Consider the following 19,723-nt stretch of genomic DNA (forward strand, 5'->3'; position numbering starts at 1 on the left):
CTGCTAGTGAAGTCATCATGGTTCAGAGTACAGAGAGGACACTGGCGCTTCCAGCCCCAGAGGCCTGCTGTGACGGTGACTGGACAAGAGTCAGTGAGGAGATCCACTGTTACTGCCTTGACCCAGTTAAGTCCTCTCACATCTGTCTGCCCAGCTGGCTACACACTAGGCCTGGATGGTCACAACACAATCAACCAATTCAATAATGAATTAATTTGATCTGCCCATTTTTAAAATGCACAAGACTCGAGTGAGAACATCAATGCATAAAAAATCATAATGGACACAAGTCATAGGCCTATTTCCATTGTGGTCCTCATTAGACCCCCCCCCCTCCAATACAACAGCTGATGCTGCAGCCTGTCTGGCCTTCGTCTCGTAGCATAGCAGGTGCTACAGTGGGGGTCTGAGATGCAAGCCGTGCTGTGGGAAACGCACTCAGTCCTCTACAACAGCTGGTTCATTCATGGCTCTCTGTCTCCTAAGTCCCTGGGTGACGTAGCATGTGGCCAGAAGGAATACTGTTGGCTAGATGTTAACACGCCTTGGCCCTGCCGCCCTTCTCATTTGGCCCCTTGGCTTTGTCTTCAAACGCCTGGATGAGGTGGAATATTTATTCTTTTGATTCCACTTCCAGACGCGATTGTTTTGTCTGCGTATAAAGACCAATATGTAACACGTCCCATTGATGACTCTTCAGCCAGGTATTCCCGTCAGTGATCACTGCCTGATGTGCTTTAGCCGTAAGGCGATTCCTTTGACCGTCGTTGTCAGGGCCACGTAAGTGAACAATGTTCAGAGCTACAGTGCTTTGAAAAAAAGTATTTGCCCCCTCCCTGATTCCTTATTTTTTTGCACATTTCTCACACTTAAATGTTTCAGATCATCAAACAAATTTTAATATTACACAAAGATAATCCAAGTAAACACAAAATGCAGTTTTTAAGTGATCATTTTACTTATTAAGGGGAAAAAGCTATCCGAACATTCATGGCCTTATGTGACAAAGTAATTGCCCCCCCTTGTTAAATCATTAATTTACTGTGGTTAATCACATTTTTGGAAAGATGAGTTTAATTTCACTAGCCACACCCAGGCCTGATTACTGCCAGACCTGTTGAATCAAGAAATCACTTAAATAGAACCTGTCTGACAAAGTGAAGTAGGCCAAAAGATCTCAAAAAGCAAGACCTCATGCCGCGATCCAAACAAATTCAGGAACAGATCAGAAACAAAGCAATTGACATCTATCAGTCTGGAAAGGGTTACAAAGCCATTTCTAAAGCTTTGGGACTCCAGCGAACCATGGTGAGAGCCATTATCCACAAATGGAGAAAATTTGGAACAGTGGTGAACCTTCCCAGGGGTGAACCTTCCCAGGAGTGGCCGGCCTACCAAAATTACCCCAAGAGCGCAGCGACGACTCATCCAAGAGGTCACAAAAGAACCCACAACAACATCTAAAGAACTGCAGGCCTCACTTGCCTCAGTTAAAGGGCAGTGTTCATGACTCAACCATAAGAAAGAGACTGGGCAAAAATGGCAAACATGGCAGAGTTCCAAGGCGAAAACCACTGCTGACCAAAAAGAACAAAGGCTCGTCTCACTTTTGGCAAAAAGCATCTGGATGATCCCCAAGACGTTGGGGAAAATATTCTGTGGACTGATGAGACAAATGTAACTTTTTGGAAGGTGTGCGTCCCGTTACATCTGGCGTAAAAGTAACGCAGCATTTCAGAAAAAGAGCATCATACCAACAGTCAAATATGGTGGTGGTAGTGTGATGGTCTGTGGCTGCTTTAGGACCTGGACGACTTGCTGTGATTGATTGGAACCATGAATTCTGCTCTCTACCAAAAAATCCTGAAGGAGAATGTCCGGCCATCAGTTCATGACCTCAAGCTGAAGCACACGTGGGTTCTGCAGCAGGACAACAATCCAAAACACACCAGCAAGTCCACCTCCTGAATGGCTTAAAAAAACAAAATAAGGTTTTGGAGTGGCCTAGTATAAATCTGGACTTGAATCCGATTGAGATGTTGTGGCGTGACCTTAAAAAGGCGGTTCATGCTCAAAAACACTCCAATGTGGCTGAATTAAAACAATTCTGCAAAGAAGAGTGGGCCAAAATTCCTCCACAGCGATGTGAAAGACTCATTGCCAGTTATCGCAAACGCTTGATTGCAGTTGTTGCTGCTGAGGGTGGCACAACCAGTTATTAGGTTTAGGGGGCAATTACTTTTTCACATAGGGCCATGAAGGTTTGGATAGCTTTTTTCCCTTTAATAACTAAAATCATCACTTAACCCAAGTAAACACAAAAGGCAGTTATCTTTGTGTAATATTAAAATTTGTTTGATCTGAACCATTTTAAGTGACAAATGTGCAAAAAAATAAGAAATCAGGAAGGGGGCAAATACCTTTTCACAGCACTGTTATATGCATGATACTGATTGCACTAGTCAATGGAGTTGGCTGAAGCACATGCAGTTCTAAAGCCAGACTAGGTTAGAGAGAATGCCAGCCCTCTCTCTCTCGCCCCGCTCGCTCGCCCTCCCCGCTCTCTCGCTCGCCCTCCCCGCTCTCTCGCTCGCCCTCCCCGCTCTCTCGCTCGCCCTCCCCGCTCTCTCGCTCGCCCTCCCCGCTCTCTCGCTCGCCCTCCCCGCTCTCTCGCTCGCCCTCCCCGCTCTTAGAGAATGCCAGCCCTCTCTCGCCCCGCTCGCTCGCCTTCCCCGCTCGCTCGCCCGGACCGCTCGCTCTTAGAGAGAATGCCAGCCCTCTCTCTCTCGCCCCGCTCGCTCGCCTCTCTCGCTCGCGCTTGCCCTCCCCGCTCCCTCGCTTGCCCTCCCCGCTCCCTCGCTCGCCCTCCCCGCTCCCTCGCTCGCCCTCTCGCTCGCCCGGACCGCTCGCTTTCCCTTCTCCTCCAGCCCCTAGTGGCCTCATTAGCCCAGACTCTGCCAGGGAACCAAGAGGAAACTACCTCTCCGGTTTTAAACCCTCCTGTGCCCACTCATTCCTTTTCTCTCTTTTTTTCTGTCTCCATTTCTGGAAAACAAACCAGAATCTTTTGATCCCGGAGACTGGAACTCAGAAGTTCCTGAAAGAGGATCCATTTTGAGAACAAAAGGGATTAAATGGTGCGTTTACTGCTTGGTGTGTCACGGTGAGGTTTGGCTGGAGATAATGTGGTGGATTGGCGGTGTTGAATGAATGGGAGAATAATGGCATCCGGTTCGGTCCCATTCGTGTGGCTCCTGGCTGCATTTCACAGCTAGCTCCAAGGTTACGCTATTGCTCAAGATGTTGACTACAAGCACTTAATCCTTTTTGGTGCACCGTGTCTTTCTTTTTCTTCATACATGCCGTCTCTGTGTCTCTCCCTTTGCCACTGTCAACCCCTCCCCCATTCTCCCTGTCACCCTGGCTAACTTTTGGCTGCCTGCTAGTAGCATCCTCATCAGCAGCAGCCTGATCTCCTGGTAGTTGTTTCCCCGGCAGGGCTAGCATCACGGTCGCCTTGTCTTATTCTGAGTAGTATTCTGAGTATTCTGAGTGCTCTATGATAGGAAGCTGAGCTGCTTTATGAAGCGTTTTTGTTGATGCAGATGTGTGTGTGCGTGCTCTCACAGCACTGCATCTTTGGTGCCAGGGAGCAGCAGCAGAACCAAAGAATAGAAGCCCTATTGTTTTTATTTCTGTCGCCGCTATTCATTCAGCGAGCACCATCGTACCCACTGCCCTCCTAATTGGGACTAGAATGGAAGCAGCTAAACATTACTGACGGTTGAACACAGAGACGGAATAGAATTGTCCCCTTTTTTTCCCTTGTTGCCTTAGCTTTGGTTTTGTCCCCTGTTTCTCTCACACAGGCACACACCTTTTTCCCCGAAGCAGGAAGATTTCTCACTAATCTATTGGAATGCCTACCAGAAATAAGGTTGTACAGAGTTGTAAGGAAAAGAGTGGGCAAGGTTGAGTAGACCTAAGAGACGTGACACACACATTACGCAGCCAGCCAGCCTCAATTTCTTGGCATCGTATCAAGTAAGCAGTTGCAATGCTTTGCAGCGAACAGTAGCAGACACATTGAATTTAATGGAGGATGGCGATGGCTGCCGCATCTCCCTGCTCTGCGTAGCGCCTCACAGCATGGTGTTGCAGCAGCACCACCTCTCTTCAGGTATTTTTCCACTCTACCCCTGACCCCCTTCTTTACACCTGCCATCAGCTCTTATCTCTTTCTTTCTCTACTCCGGGGTTATTTTGTTTCGCTCGTGGAGTTGTAGTATCCGTGACGGACAGTGACGAAAGGAAAAAAATAGGGCTGAACTGCACGCTTTTCTGTGTAGTAAATGATTGATTTATCATGCAACCTATTTTTATGCCCCTTCAGAGAAAATGTGTGAGAGGGGGGGGGGGGAGCAAATAAATGAAAGGGAGAAAGCAGAGGGCAGAGCGAGACGTTCTTGCTGCAGGCAGCAGCCTCTGAGCTCTTGGCTGAGTTTCAGGTCTGCCTGATAAAATGGCGTTCCTTGCTGCTCGGCGGGCTTGAAGACAGACAGAGACAGAGAGCGAGCGAGAGGGGGAGCGACGCTTGTGTGCGTCAGAACCGCTGGTGCTGTCATCCTACTCTCCTCACATATATACAAACACCTAGCAGCCTTCCAGGTACATGGATTGACATTGTGGGTGTTGGCGTCAGTGAAACAATGAGCTTTTGTATGTTAGGTTAGCGGTTAGCTATCTCTCCGATTTGACTGAAAGGCAGGCAGGCGTACGGCACCAAAACAATGGCGTTGAAACGGTGCCAAACCTACCAAAGCAAAATCCTGCCAAAGACACTGAATCTCTCACACACCCACACAGGGCTCTTTGTTGGAATGACTCCTAAAATATGCACGTCATGCAAAACCTCATTGTTTGTTGTGGGCGCTGGCCACTGACATTAGATGTTGTGTACTGACTTTGATGTGTTTGTTCTCGAAGACCAAGAGGAAGAGATGGTGGTTGTGGTTCAGTTGTGGGTTTAAGATGTTACTTACCGGGACTATTTAAATCAATGGAGAGTTATGATCAATGTGGTATGGAGATATGTATTCCTAAGTGAACAAAGCCATAGAAAAATTGTCCCAAATGGCACCCTATTCCCTTTTATAGTGCACTACTTTTGAACAGAGCATGTAGGTTGCTTACATAAGGATCCATGGTGTGCTTACATAAGGATTACTCAGCCTAATGCACTCTTTTGTTACATGGCTGGTCTGCCACTGTGCTTTGTGGAATGTGTCTTGGACGTGCAGCTCAGCTTGACCCTAGATGCCCCAGATGTTATTTTCTATTTGTGCAGTTTTGAAGGGGGGGGCGGGGGTGGAACGGAACCTATCAGCCGGCAGTGCGAGAGGCGGAACCTATCAGCCGGCAGTGCGAGAGGCGGAACCTATCAGCCGGCAGTGCGAGAGGCGGAACCTATCAGCCGGCAGTGCGAGAGGCGGAACCTATCAGCCGGCAGTGCGAGAGGCGGAAGAGAATGCCCGCCGACGCACTTGTTTTTTTCTCTCAAAATGTAGTAGGAGAAACTTTTAATGGGAAGTCTTTTTCAACATTGTTGAAGTTAGGATTTGAGATGGGAATTTTGTGGTACCTCTGGTTACCCTTTCTAGGAAGTGTAGAGCTGATTACAGACTCTGTGTGTGTGTGCCTTTCTACACGCACTGACGACCCTGTGTGATAAGGCATTCTGAGAAGAGGAGATAAGTATGTTGAGGGGAAAATTGCGTTTGGAGGGACTCGGAGGCGTGTTGCGCTGTATCTTAAGCCTAACCACATATCTGTCAGTCAGTGTGTCTCAAACAGAAGCTAGTCCCCAAACACTATTTGACCGGATTGTTTTGACCATAGCTTTATCTGTGATGGATAAACTCCAGGCAATCATGCAAATCACCGAACGGTCTGATAGAATCCAGTGGACTCCAATAGCGAGCTAATAGAAGGTAAGAATCTCTATTTGAAACGAGGTGATGACCAAATACGGCCCACCCGACTTTCACACGGTACTAAATAAATTCAGTGAAGCGTCTAAGGGAAGCCGGAGGCTATACGTTTTCTAAATGTCTAAGATGACATTGTAAATGCTTTTTTTCATAGATAATATAGCTAGCAATGGGATACCATTATTTTTGATATGACAATTGATGAGCTAATTGGATTTGTGAATTACAAAAACAAATAGATTATAAGAATACAGCCTTCAACAATGTGCAGTTTCATAACGTAAGCAAGGTTGAGGTCAGTCTCATTTCTATTCAGTCTGAATTTACTCGGCTTGAAATGCAATTGGCCCCGACCCCGCGCTAAAGTAATGAAGACGAGTGGGAACAGCAGTGTTCTTAGGTCCTCTCTGTAGATAAGACCAGTTTAGTGGTTGGCTTTGCATGGTGGTCGGTGGATCAATACCTCCTCTCTTCTCTCCAACAGCATTAATAAGTCCATTGATTAGCTGCCTCTCATTGATTCATTACAGCCACATGGCATGAAGTGAGCCTATTATTAGTTGTTACCGGGACTTGTTTTTCTCATCGGCGTTAAGGAGAGTATTGTGTGTCTGTAGGCTGAGGCTATGTTGCACAGTGTGGGCTAGACTTATCTTGTTTTTCTCCTGCTTTTGGTATGAGGAAATACACTGCTCAAAAAAATAAAGGGAACACTTAAACAACACAATGTAACTCCAAGTCAATCACACTTCTGTGAAATCAAACTGTCCACTTAGGAAGCAACACTGATTGACAATACATTTCACATGCTGTTGTGCAAATGGAATAGACAAAAGGTGGAAATTATAGGCAATTAGCAAGACACCCCCAATAAAGGAGTGGTTCTGCAGGTGGTGACCACAGACCACTTCTCAGTTCCCATGCTTCCTGGCTGATGTTTTGGTCACTTTTGAATGCTGGCGGTGCTTTCACTCTAGTGGTAGCATGAGACGGAGTCTACAACCCACACAAGTGGCTCAGGTAGTGCAGCTCATCCAGGATGGCACATCAATGTGAGCTGTGGCAAGAAGGTTTGCTGTGTCTGTCAGCGTAGTGTCCAGAGCATGGAGGCGCTACCAGGAGACAGGCCAGTACATCAGGAGACGTGGAGGAGGCCGTAGGAGGGCAACAACCCAGCAGCAGGACCGCTACCTCCGCCTTTGTGCAAGGAGGTGCACTGCCAGCGCCCTGCAAAATGACCTCCAGCAGGCCACAAATGTGCATGTGTCAGCATATGGTCTCACAAAGGGGTCTGAGGATCTCATCTCGGTACCTATTGGCAGTCAGGCTACCTCTGGCGAGCACATGGAGGGCTGTGCGGCCCCACAAAGAAATGCCACCCCACACCATGACTGACCCATCGCCAAACCGGTCATGCTGGAGGATGTTGCAGGCAGCAGAACGTTCTCCACGGCGTCTCCAGACTCTGTCACGTCTGTCACATGTGCTCATGTGCTCAGTGTGAACCTGCTTTCATCTGTGAAGAGCACAGGGCGCCAGTGGCGAATTTGCCAACCAATTCTCTGGAAAATGCCAAACGTCCTGCACAGACTCATGGAGTCTGTTTCTGACCGCTTGAGCAGACACATGCACATTTGTGGCCTGCTGGAGGTCATTTTGCAGGGCTCTGGCAGTGCTCCACCTGCTCCTCCTTGCACAAAGGCGGAGGTAGCGGTCCTGCTGCTGGGTTGTTGCCCTCCTACGGCCTCCTCCACGTCTCCTGATGTACTGGCCTGTCTCCTGGTAGCGCCTCCATGCTCTGGACACTACGCTGACAGACACAGCAAACCTTCTTGCCACAGCTCACATTGATGTGCCATCCTGGATGAGCTGCACTACCTGAGCCACTTGTGTGGGTTGTAGACTCCGTCTCATGCTACCACTAGAGTGAAAGCACCGCCAGCATTCAAAAGTGACCAAAACATCAGCCAGGAAGCATGGGAACTGAGAAGTGGTCTGTGGTCACCACCTGCAGAACCACTCCTTTATTGGGGGTGTCTTGCTAATTGCCTATAATTTCCACCTTTTGTCTATTCCATTTGCACAACAGCATGTGAAATGTATTGTCAATCAGTGTTGCTTCCTAAGTGGACAGTTTGATTTCACAGAAGTGTGATTGACTTGGAGTTACATTGTGTTGTTTAAGTGTTCCCTTTATTTTTTTGAGCAGTGTATATTAAAATAAGCATTTGAAAGATACAATTGAAGAAAGCGGAGTATTAATGTGTGTACTCTGCAGTCTCCACAGTGTCAGTGTCGCTACGTCTAGTGCTTTGAGGGGACCTGCTGGAGCGTAGGGAGTGATGGATGATGAGGAGCCATTTTGGTTTCATTCCAATAAGTGAGCAGCTTTCCACTTGGGCTTCCCTTCACAGCCACAGCTAGGGGAGACTGATGGGCCTCTCAGTTCAGGGGGAGAGGGCGAGAGCAGGTGGGAGGAAAGGGAGGGGTCCATTTCACCCACTCACATAGAGGGAGAGTAGGAAGGAAGGAGGGTTAGGGGGAGTGAAAGTAGGAGAGGGAGGGCTCCTATCGCTCACCCAGCCACTCCACATCTGACTGCCCCAAAGCAGGAATATATGGATTTGCCATAGCTAATAGGATATGGGGCACGGTCTGCTGTACATTCTGATTATTGCAGGCATCTGACTGGAGAACAGATCAGGAGAGCGTGACCATCGCTCTCCTCTGACTGCTGCCATGTCGGATGGTAACAGTTTAACCAACCAATGGGAGACAGTACAATGACTTCCTCTAGGAGCTGAGGGAGTTTATTACATGGTGTTCTGTCCCTCTCTCTCTCAAATGTTTAAATACATCTTTCTCTTTTTCTCCTCCAGACCTGCCCTTCCAGAGTGGTCCTGGTGCTCAGTATGAGAATCCCCACTGGGGAGCCTTACCACCAGCCACCGACCGCAGCAGCACCACCAGTAGTAGCTGGGATCAAGTAATCATTGACGGGAGCGACACCGAGGCCTGGCCCTCCATCAGTCGCAGCAGCGACAGCCGGCCAGCGAATCCTTCAGAATGTGCCACAGCCGCTGACTGTACGAACCCAGAGACCAGCAGCAACATGAGCATGGCCGCGGGGGCTACTAGCCAGCAGGCCCACTACTCCTCTCTCAAAGCTAACGTCACTAACGTAGCTAGCATGATGCAGCCTGGCGGTGGCCAGGGAGTTGGAGCCATCGGCAGCAGGGGCTGGGGCTCCGGATCAGGCCCCATCACCATGGGCCCCACTGAGGGAGCCAAACCCGACGGCCTAGGGCCCAACATGGGCCGGAGTGGAGGAGCACCCGGCTGGAACTCCCAGCCCAGCTTTAGCCTGAACCTGAACCCCAACGCCAACCCCTCGGCCTGGCCCGTGCTGGGGCAAGAGGGGGCTGGAGGTGGCCCCAACCCTGCCTCACTACCTCCCAACGGCAGCCTGGGCAACGGTAGCCTGGGAGGGGACGAGAACAACAGCAGCAGCACCTGGGGAGGCATGATGAGCCCTGACGCCCCGTCCTCCAATAAGAATGTGTCTTTCAGCAGCATGGAACATCCCAACCTTAACACTGACGGACAAAACAGCCACCACACTAAGCAGCCACTCAGCCCCATCCACGGCCTGCCTGGCTGGGGAGGCCAGTCTCCTACAGAGTCCTCCCAGCTCAACGGAGACGCAGGGAGCTCCGTCTGGGGCAACGGAGACACCAAGACATCCGCTGACTCCTCCTCCAAGAACTCAGGCTGGGACTCGGCACCCTCCGGAGGCATGTCCGGCTGGGGCCACTCTGGCAGCGGAGGAGGCGGGAGTGGCGGTGGAGAAGGAGGCTGGGGAGGAGACTGGGGGAAGCCCTCCAGCGGTGGAGGCGAGGCCAAAGGAGGCTGGGATTCCTCAGATGGCCAAGCCCAGGACCAGCAGGTAAGCTCCTGGGGCCAGCCAACCCCGGCCCCGACTAGTGAGGGTAGCGGAAGCGGGGGCAGCGAGGGGCGCTCCCACCGCAGGGACGGGACCGGCAGCGAGGACGGAGGCCCCCCTCCCCTGCCTCGCCAAGACCTGGACCCCCGGGTGCTCTGCAACACAGGCTGGGGCCAGACGCCCGTCCGCCAGCACACCTCCTGGGAGATGGAGGAGCAGCGCGCCGCCAACGAGAGGAAAACCAGCGAGATGAGGGGAGGCGCTGGAGGGGACACTTGGAAGGGCTCCAACAGCCCCTCTTTCGGATCCCCACCGGACCCCCGGAACGGGGGAGCCAACCCCAACCTGGGACCATCTCAGAGGCCAGGCTCAGGGGACTCCGGAGGCAAGAGCGAGGGCCCCTCAGGCTGGGGAGGCCCTCCACCCTCAGGCTGGGGGGAGCAGCCTGTCAACAAGGCCCCCAACGGTTCCGTCAGTGGCTGGGGGGAGCCCATGGCCCAAGGCCACAACACCACAAACAATGGCCCCAAGAGTGGAGTTCAATCCTGGGGTGTCCCTGAGGGGAAGTCCTCCCCTACCTGGGACAACGGGCCAACCAAGACCCAGCAGAACCAGTCCCAGCAGAACCAGTCCCAGAGCTGGGGAGAGGGTCCCAAGTCCTCCCACGGCTGGGGCTCCGGCCACGGAAGTGGCAGCCATGGCTCCAATGGCTCCAACGGCTCCAATGGAGGAGAGTGGAGAGAACCGGCCGAGGTGAAGAAGAATGGATCCTCCAGCCACATGTGGGAAGGAGAAGGAGGAAATGGACGAGGAGGAGGAGGAGGAGGGTGGAAGGACAGCCCCAGAGGAGGTGGAGGAAATGGGGGCGGCTGGGCGTCGAAGCCTGCTCCTGCTGTTGGAGGTGGTGGCTGGAGGGAGACCCAGCATTCCAATAGCCCAGCACCAGGATGGGGCTCTAAGCCCCAGGAAAGCCCCAACAACCCAGCACCAGGGTGGGGCTCCAAGCCCCAGGAAAGCCCCAACGGCCCAGCACCAGGGTGGGGCTCCAAGCCCCAGGAAAGCCCCAACGGCCCAGCACCAGGGTGGGGCTCCAAGCCCCAGGAAAGCCCCAACGGCCCAGCACCAGGGTGGGGCTCCAAGCCCCAGGAAAGCCACAACGGCCCAGCACCAGGATGGGGCTCCAAGCCCCAGGAAAGCCCAAACGGAAATAGTGGTGGTGTTGGAACGGGAGGCGGCAGCATGGGGTCCTGGGGCGGCCCTGCATCTGTAAGGCAGAGTTCCAACCCCGGCTGGGGCCCAGGGAGCTCCGGAGCCAAACCCGACCCAGCGATGGAGCCCACCGGCTGGGAGGAACCCTCTCCTCCCTCCATCCGCCGCAAGATGGAGATAGATGACGGCACGTCCACCTGGGGAGACCCTAGCGCCTACAACAAGACCGTGAATATGTGGGACCGCAACAACCCCACTGGAGGTAATGGTAACCAAGGCAACAACCCCACCCAGCCGCCGACGAGCAAGAGCAATGGAGGCATGGCCGTCAACAACAGCCACAACCACTCCTCCGTCCCCCCTAGCAACAACAATCACCACCATATGAACCACCACCACCCACACCACGGACAACCCCCGCCACACAGCCAGCACCACGGCAACAACAATGGATCCCCCAACACTGCTGCCCCGCACCAGGGCGGTGGACCCCAGGGCCGACCACCTATGGCCAACCCAGGTAAGAAACTGACCCCACTCACTGTCTGAAATGTCTGTTAAACTGGTTATTATGCACCGCTGTAATGTATTGTGGTATTAGCCCTGTGATTAACCTATACTGGAAAGACTACAAGTGAGAGACTTATGTCTTGTGTCTGAGGAAATATCCAACGTTCAAGTATATATTTTGTCATTGAATATTAGTGCGATTAACCAAAATATTGATCCATCGTTTTTTTAAACAACAAATTGAGCGACATGGTTCAATTATTTAAATTCCATTTTGTTTGGGGTTTTCTGTGAGCTCAATGTGCACATTGCACAGTTTCTTTAGATATGAAACAGATGAAGCCCGAACTGTGCGATGTGGTAAGGAGTTTGGTAATTACCTACAATGATCATAACGTGCCTGCTTGTCCGGTCTGTTTCTCTTACGCCTGCTACATAAGAGACAGAAGAATGTGTGATCAAGAGGGATAGAGAACAGTTGCATAGCAAGGTCTCTCTACCTGAAAATGCATGATCTAAGTGATTGATAGCTGCTATTCAGCAGTCATAAAAGTATGCCTTATTTACTTTGAAGAACTACTAAAATAGTGGGCTTGTCAGACAATATAGATAGCAGCTCTATAGAGATGAGATGATGACTTGGAATTAAATAATTGTCATCAAATAAAACCCATTTAATTAACACAAGTGAAATATTTGTGAATGAAGGTTGATAAGCAGTAATGGGCAGTCACTGCCATCATGGGACTTTTATTAATTGTTTTATTCTATGTTGCAGCATTTAACCCACATAATGCATAGTGCATTTAATGTTAAATTATTGGAATTGAAAATGTGTATAAACGAAACCGAACCGACCTTAAAAAGCACTAATCGCTCAGCATTATTGAACATGCACTGTGCCAGGGCTTTTCAAGGCACCCCACTGCAAAGACAAAAGCTTCAGTGAAAGCTGACTGGCAGGAAGGCACTGTTCTCGCTGAAAGGTTATGGATGAGAGTGAGACCAGTGCCCCCTGCTGTTTATCTCTGTGTACAACCCCAGTAACCAGAGACTGATCAACCAGGCTATGCACACACTGCTCTAGTCTGCCTGCTCACAGTGCTCCTCGGTGGACTCAGCCAGCTCAGACAAGAGGGTCTGGGAGCTGGGCCAGGAGTTAAACAGTCACGGCTGCCGTCCTCCTCCTTCTCTGCCTCCTTCTCTGCACTCTCTCTCTCCCTCCTTCCCTGCCTCCTTTCCTACCTCTCTCCCTCCCTCCTGGCCGGACTCTTCTGTCGGAGCCTGAAAGCCCTCTGACTATATATAGCAGCATCATGGCACCGCATCAACCTATGCTTACGTCCAAAATAGCACCCTATTCCCTATATAGTGCACTACTTTTGGCCAGAGCCCAAAGGGCCTTGGTCAAAATGAATGCACTATATAGGGAATAGGGTGCCATTTGGTACACAGCCATACTGCCCCTGATAAACATGTAACAACTTGGCTCACTGTTTTACAAGGAGGAAAAGCCTGAGGATTGAGAATAGAACGGGGTGTAGTGCAAGTGAATGAATGGAAGCTAGCACACACTGTTCCTCAGTTTTATGGTTACATTTTCATCAGTAATGGAACCAGTTGGCTGGCAGTAAAACTAGACTGCCAGACTGTAACTGCTAACAATATGTCTGTTGATCACTCTTTGCTGGTCTTGTAAGTGAATATACTTGCAATAAAGTGACGCACACATCACTTTAAAGCATAAATTTATAAATATGTCCTTCCCTCCTCTCCAAGGCTGGGGGGAGCTGCCCAGTGTCCAGCAGCCCAAGCCAGAGCCGGCATGGGGGGAACCCGCTGGCCCCTCTCCTGCAGTGGACAACGGCACCTCTGCCTGGGGCAAACCCCCTGGTGTTCCTGGAGGCTGGGGCGATGGGGGGCACGAGCCCAATGGACCCTACAGGAGGGGCAACAATGGACCCTCTGGACCTGCACCCTGCAAGCCAGGTTAGAACCACACGCCGTTGGTGTACAAACATGCTTAACACTCACTTAAAATAAAATAAAAAATACTCTATGTTTGTAAGCACCTGAAAGTTCTGTTTTAAAGATTTGCTTTTCTAGATGTCTTGAGGAACATGGTGTCACTGGCGGTTTCCCTTGTACTATTTCTGCTATTGCATGAATTTTTATACTAGAAGGCAAGCAAGAAAAGGAGGGACTTGTGTGACAATACTGGCACCAAGTGGTTGCATTACAATTGCACGCAAAGGGGTTGCCCTTGATCTTTGCAAGCAGTCAAAAGTCAAATCAAAGTGTATTAGTCACATGGTACAGTGAAATGCTTGCTTGTCTACGTGCTATGGTTAGACTCAAGACTGCAGTATACTGGTACAGCAGAAACACAGATACTAAGGTTAGCTTGATACTACTGTTTAGGCACTACAGTCAGATTTCTGTGAACCAGCTATATTACAACAAGGCACTTACTAAATAATTTTTACTTGGTATTGATCTCCACGACATTTACCCTGCACTGCTCCTCTTCCAGCCCCCAAATCTATGCAAGACGGCTGGGGAGGCGGGAGGGAGGAGGAGATGGGCATGTCTTCTGGCCAATGGGATGCTGACGCCGGAGACATGTGGAACAGCCCCGCCTCCCAGGATAGCAGCTCCTCCTGTAACTCGTGGGGCCAACCGCCCAAGAAGGGCCCGCCCAAGGGCAAGATGGGCAACCAGCCAGACGAAGCCTGGATCATGAACCGTCTCATCAAGCAGCTCACTGACATGGGCTTCCCGGTATGAATGTGATTCATTTTGCAATGTCAGAATTAGACCTGGGTTCAAATACTATTTGATATATTTAAACTACTTTTGCTCCAGCCTCCTGGGGGGGTACGGTTTTGTGATTATTATTTTGTCCATTAAGCCAGGCAATTTCAGTCGAGCACAGATATGAAGTATTTGAAATGATTTCAAATAGTTTCAGAATCCATGTATTTTAAATGTATGTATCAAGCATGTAGTCAGTGTATTGTATAGTTGAAGTTGTCACTGACTGGGTGTCTCATGTTGTCATTGTGTTACAGAGGGATCCTGCCGAGGAGGCTCTGAAGAGCAACAACATGAACCTGGATCAGGCCATGAGTAGGTTTTCCCTGTGTGTCTGACTGTGTGTCTGACTGTGTCTGACTGTGTCTGACTGTGTGTCTGACTGTGTGTCTGACTGTGTGTCTGACTGTGTGTCTGACTGTGTGTCTGACTGTGTGTGGGCGCACATCTACGTGTGTTTCTGCTTGTTGCTGTGCACGTATTCCATATTTATCTAACCTCTCTCCCAAGGCGCTTTGTTGGAGAAGAAGACTGAACTGGACAAGCGGGGCATGGGCATGTCAGACTACAACAACGGGATGAACAAGCCGCTGGGTTGCCGTCCCCAGGCCCTCTCCAAAGACCCCTCCTCGGACCGCAGCCCATTCCTAGACAAGGTACTATATGAATACCACTGGCGTTGTATCAGGAATCGGCAGCCGTTGTATCAGGAATCGACAGCCGTTATGTCCGTACAATAGAAAGACAGCTAGTGAAAGGCATGTCCATTGACGAAGGATTAAACCACAAACGCACGTGCCTATGAAAAATTAATGGTGGAAATACAGGGCATGTCTTGGGCATGTTTCAGTCCCACCTTTTCTTATTACCGCGATTGGGATTCTGAGAAGTTTACAGTGTCCTTTGTAAAGCGTGCCATACACACAAAAAGTGATTGATTTAACTGAAATGATTTTGCTGACTGACTGATCTAGTCTCTCCTCCCTGGTTCCAGGACGGTGGTTTGTCAGATGACGCCCCCCCCTCACCGTTTCTGCCTTCTCCTGTCAGCCTGAAGCTCCCCCTGGTTAACAACCTGCAGCCTGGGCTGGCCCTGGGCTCCCCGGGGCTCAACATGCAGAACTTGAACAACAGACAGGTAAGGGGGGGGGGGTGAAACGCATGCGCTGTGCCTCAGTTTCGTAATGAGGTAGCCCTTCCTGCGATTAGTGTCACCCTCGGCCTGAGAGTGAGTGTCCTATTATGGCTAAGGTTCAGGTCCCGTCTGTGACACACACACACACACACACACACACATAGGTATACACTAACACTCAAAAACACACATGTATACATAACCACAAACACATTTACTGTAGATAAGTATACAGTAACACACATATGCTTACATGACAATCTCTCTCTCACACACACACACACACACACACGTCATGAACCCATTGCCAGGAGCTGGAGAATAGAGGGGCCTCAATATGCGACACTAAAGGGAAAACACTTTGAACGTAGTTGAGAATTCCATTCCGCTCTCCACCACTCTCCCAAGGGTCGTTACGTCCGTAACCTTGCCTGCGGAGCCCATTGAAATGGGATAGTTTCTGTATCGTCAACTTTACAGAGAGGCGCTGCCATAGAAATACGAGTCCTTTATAGAACATGAGAGTCCTTGAAAGGCCAACAAAGCACTGTAACTCTGTCATAACAGTATTGAATTGAACAACTTCTTGTCTGACACTGAACATAGTTCTCTTTACATAAGTCTCATTTTCCTTTATTGACATATTGCTGGAGGCATTTAAAGAGCACTATCATTTAATCACAATCACCATTTAATCCAACTGAATGCACCCCAAATGTGCCAGTTTCTCCAATATTGGTCAGTTGTTCAATGCGGTAGACCTTAGGTTTTCAACTATTTTCTTTCAAATGGACCCTGGATGATTTGGGAAGTGGTGGAGAAATAGCTTGTCTTTATTTGTGGTTTCTCTGAGACTGCGTGAGCTAGAGTTGTGTATTGTGAGGGACATCCTATTCATCGGCTGTCTGTAGGGAATGAGTGATTGCCATGTCAACTCTTATTGACATTTAGTAATTTCCTCTCGTGTTTGTGTGGGTGTCTAGATGCAGAGTGGAATGTTGGGCAGTAGTGGAGCAGCACTATCCCGGGCCATGCAGCAGCCGCCTCCTCAGCCGTCAGTGCCGCCTCTCGGCTCCTCCCAGCCTAGTCTACGCGCTCAAGTGCCTCAGTTTCTCACCCCTCAGGTACACACACACACACTATGCCTCAGCCAAGTTTCTCTCCGTTCACACACAGCACCTTGTTTTCTGTCCCCCAGCCCCAGGCTCTCTTCATGACTGCTTTACTCTGTTGTTTGAAGATATTTTGAGATGTTCTGACCAACTCTCATCTCCTCTCTCTGTCTCCTTGTCCTCCCCTCCAGGTTCAAGCACAGCTCTTGCAGTTTGCCGCAAAAAACATTGGTCTGAACCCTGCACTTTTAACCTCACCAATAAACCCTCAACAAATGACCCTGTTGTACCAACTTCAGCAACTGCAAATGGTGAGTACAAGCCAAAGGCCCCTGTCTGCATTAGAAACAGGGTTCGTACTCACTGAACCAGACAGGATGGACCTGTGCGTTAGAAACAGGGTTTGTTCTAACCGAGCCAGACAGGATGGGCCTGTCTGCATTAGAAACAGGGTTCGTACTCACTGAACCAGACAGGATGGGCCTGTGCGTTAGAAACAGGGTTTGTTCTAACCGAGCCAGACAGGATGGGCCTGTCTGCATTAGAAACAGGGTTCGTACTCACTGAACCAGACAGGATGGGCCTGTGCGTTAGAAACAGGGTTTGTTCTAACTGAACCAGACAGGATGGGCTATTCTTATTGTATTTTTTATGGACACCCTCAGGGGTACCCCACAGTCTTTTGGATAAGGTGATGACCCTTTCTATTTCTCTTCGTCTCCCTCTGCCTTTCACTCTCTTGCATTGCCTCTTTCCATCGCTTTCTTTCTCTCTTTGCCTCTCTCTGTTTCTAGGCGTACCAGCGTTTACAAATCCAGCAGCAGATGATGCAAGCTCAGCGCAACGTCTCCGGCCCCATCAGACAACAAGAGCAGCAAGTAAGAGGCCCCTGTTTCAACACCTATACATTCCCATCACTGTGTGTGACCCTCTGGCTCGTTCCTTTTGAACCTAACTTTCCATACGTATTTGCCCATGGTACAAGTGGTCAGAAAGTGAGAAGATGGAGGTGCTCAAAGTTTACCCATTTTGCATACCCTACCTACATCCATGTCTTCATCACTGGAGAAGATGAACCGTTGAGCGTGATATCATTTAAAAGCTTACAAACTATTTTATAATTTCAAAAGACAATGTAAAGTATTTTTTTTAAATACATCCTTTAACGTCGTTTATCTAAAACCGCATAACCTCAATTTATTATATATATATTTATATTTAGCGTTTTTGCATTTCGGCATATGTTGTAGGTTGGACCCGATTTGACGTCATCTGAGGTTTTTTGTTGTGCTCGCAATCGATTGAGACGGCATGCTCTTGAAATCAAGGTGTGTCATTTCAATCATAGAAACAGAATGGACATATCCCTTCAAACCGGTGAAATTTAGCTGGTACATCATTGACATTTGAATTGAAATGTTTACTTCCAATTGCTACGACAAAGATGGCCGCTGGTCCACCCACCGTTGAATGTCAACATAAATGTCTGTTTTATTATTTGTTTTATCTCAATATGTTTCCTATGGAAGACTTAAAGTATGATGTAAAACAACTGATATTCGCGTTCAAGTCAACATTCTGGTGTGTGGACCTGCTACCATTTTGAAAGTTGACATTTAAAATGTATTCCCATTTCAGAACATCCACCCTGTGTTGTTGAACATGGTGTCTCAACCAATGGCAGGCACAACTCAAACACCAAAGATAATATCAAAATAGGGTCTGAGCTACAACATCTGCGAAAATAATCAGTGGTCACATTTTTTGATCATTGACAAAGAATCTATAATACCTGTATATATGTGCTATAAATTGTATTGTTTACGATGAGTGTTGAAATAGACCGGATATGCTTACTTAAAGTTGCGTGTGAGTCAGGGGAAATGTGTTTGTCAAAAGCACCTCCAGTTGCTCAAACTTGCTATTTCTCTAGAATGTATGGAGAAGTGGTTACAGAAGTTGGTTGCTTGTGTGGTTGGATCCTTTTTTTTCTTGCAAATTGGGAACTTCTGTAAAATAATCTGTGGTAAGACACTAAAGCAGGGGTTCCCAAACGCTTTTGGCACACGACCCCATTTTGATATCTGAACATTCTCATGACCCCAACCATGTGGTTAACAGCCAATGTTTACTTCTTTAATTGGGGCTATGGCAGTCAATTGCAAAACATTCTAACAGTATTTCTGATTTGTATTCTCAACTCGCCATCACGTATTTTTAATGTGGGCCTATGAGAGTCAATTACAAATTAGTCTGACATAAGATCAATTATCTCACCACCACTAATGACATGGGTGTGCTTGATACATGTCGCGTCTGAGCTTCTCAAAGTCAAGGGGTGTGGTCCATAGTGCGCACCTCATCTCTCCTGTCACATCCAACCTGGATTGATATTTGTTTTTAATGCAGACAAACGCACTGAATCGGCGTACTATGAGTTTTAATTCTTGGAGGGAGACGGCACAGTATTCCTTTTGAGTCAGGAACCGGAACTCCTCAATAGTGACCCGTGAATGTGTTGTCTGCACATATGGTCACATCGACTGCATGGCCAGGCACGACTCCAACACCATCATTAAGTTTGCAGACGACACAACAGTGGTAGGCCTGATCAACGACGAGACAGCCTATAGGGAGGAAGTCAGAGACCTGGCCGAGTGGTGCCAGAATAACAACCTATCCCTCAACGTAACCAAGACTAAGGAGATTATTGTGGACTACAGGAAAAGGAGGACCGAGCACGCCCCCATTCTCATCGATGGGGCTGTAGTGGAGCAGGTTGAGAGCTTCAGGTTCCTTGGTGTCCACATCAACAACATACTAGAATGGTCCAAACTAGAGGTCGACCGATTAATCGGAATGGCCGATTTTAATTAGGGCCGATTTCAAGTTTTCATAACAATCGGTAATTTTGGACGCAGATTTTTTTTTTTTCACCTTTATTTAACTAGGCAAGTCAGTTAAGAACACATTCTTATTTTCAATTATGGCCTAGTGGGTTAATGGCCAT

General features: G+C 49.0%; 1 protein-coding gene across 1 annotated transcript in view; it reads left to right on the plus strand.

Moving 5' to 3' along the window:
• The window catches only part of LOC120032783 (trinucleotide repeat-containing gene 6C protein-like), a 64,253-nt gene that overhangs the window by 23,098 nt on the left and 21,432 nt on the right, over positions 1-19,723 (plus strand). Inside the window, exons 5-13 of the mRNA XM_038978964.1 lie at positions 8,870-11,662; positions 13,432-13,641; positions 14,186-14,433; positions 14,724-14,781; positions 14,977-15,122; positions 15,461-15,604; positions 16,585-16,725; positions 16,905-17,024; positions 17,508-17,591. Of these exons, the coding sequence (XP_038834892.1) occupies positions 8,870-11,662; positions 13,432-13,641; positions 14,186-14,433; positions 14,724-14,781; positions 14,977-15,122; positions 15,461-15,604; positions 16,585-16,725; positions 16,905-17,024; positions 17,508-17,591 (3,944 nt within the window). The remainder of the gene's footprint in view (positions 1-8,869; positions 11,663-13,431; positions 13,642-14,185; positions 14,434-14,723; positions 14,782-14,976; positions 15,123-15,460; positions 15,605-16,584; positions 16,726-16,904; positions 17,025-17,507; positions 17,592-19,723) is intronic.

The sequence above is a fragment of the Salvelinus namaycush genome, chromosome 39, assembly GCF_016432855.1.
Source record: "Salvelinus namaycush isolate Seneca chromosome 39, SaNama_1.0, whole genome shotgun sequence".
Taxonomy (NCBI): domain Eukaryota; kingdom Metazoa; phylum Chordata; class Actinopteri; order Salmoniformes; family Salmonidae; genus Salvelinus; species Salvelinus namaycush.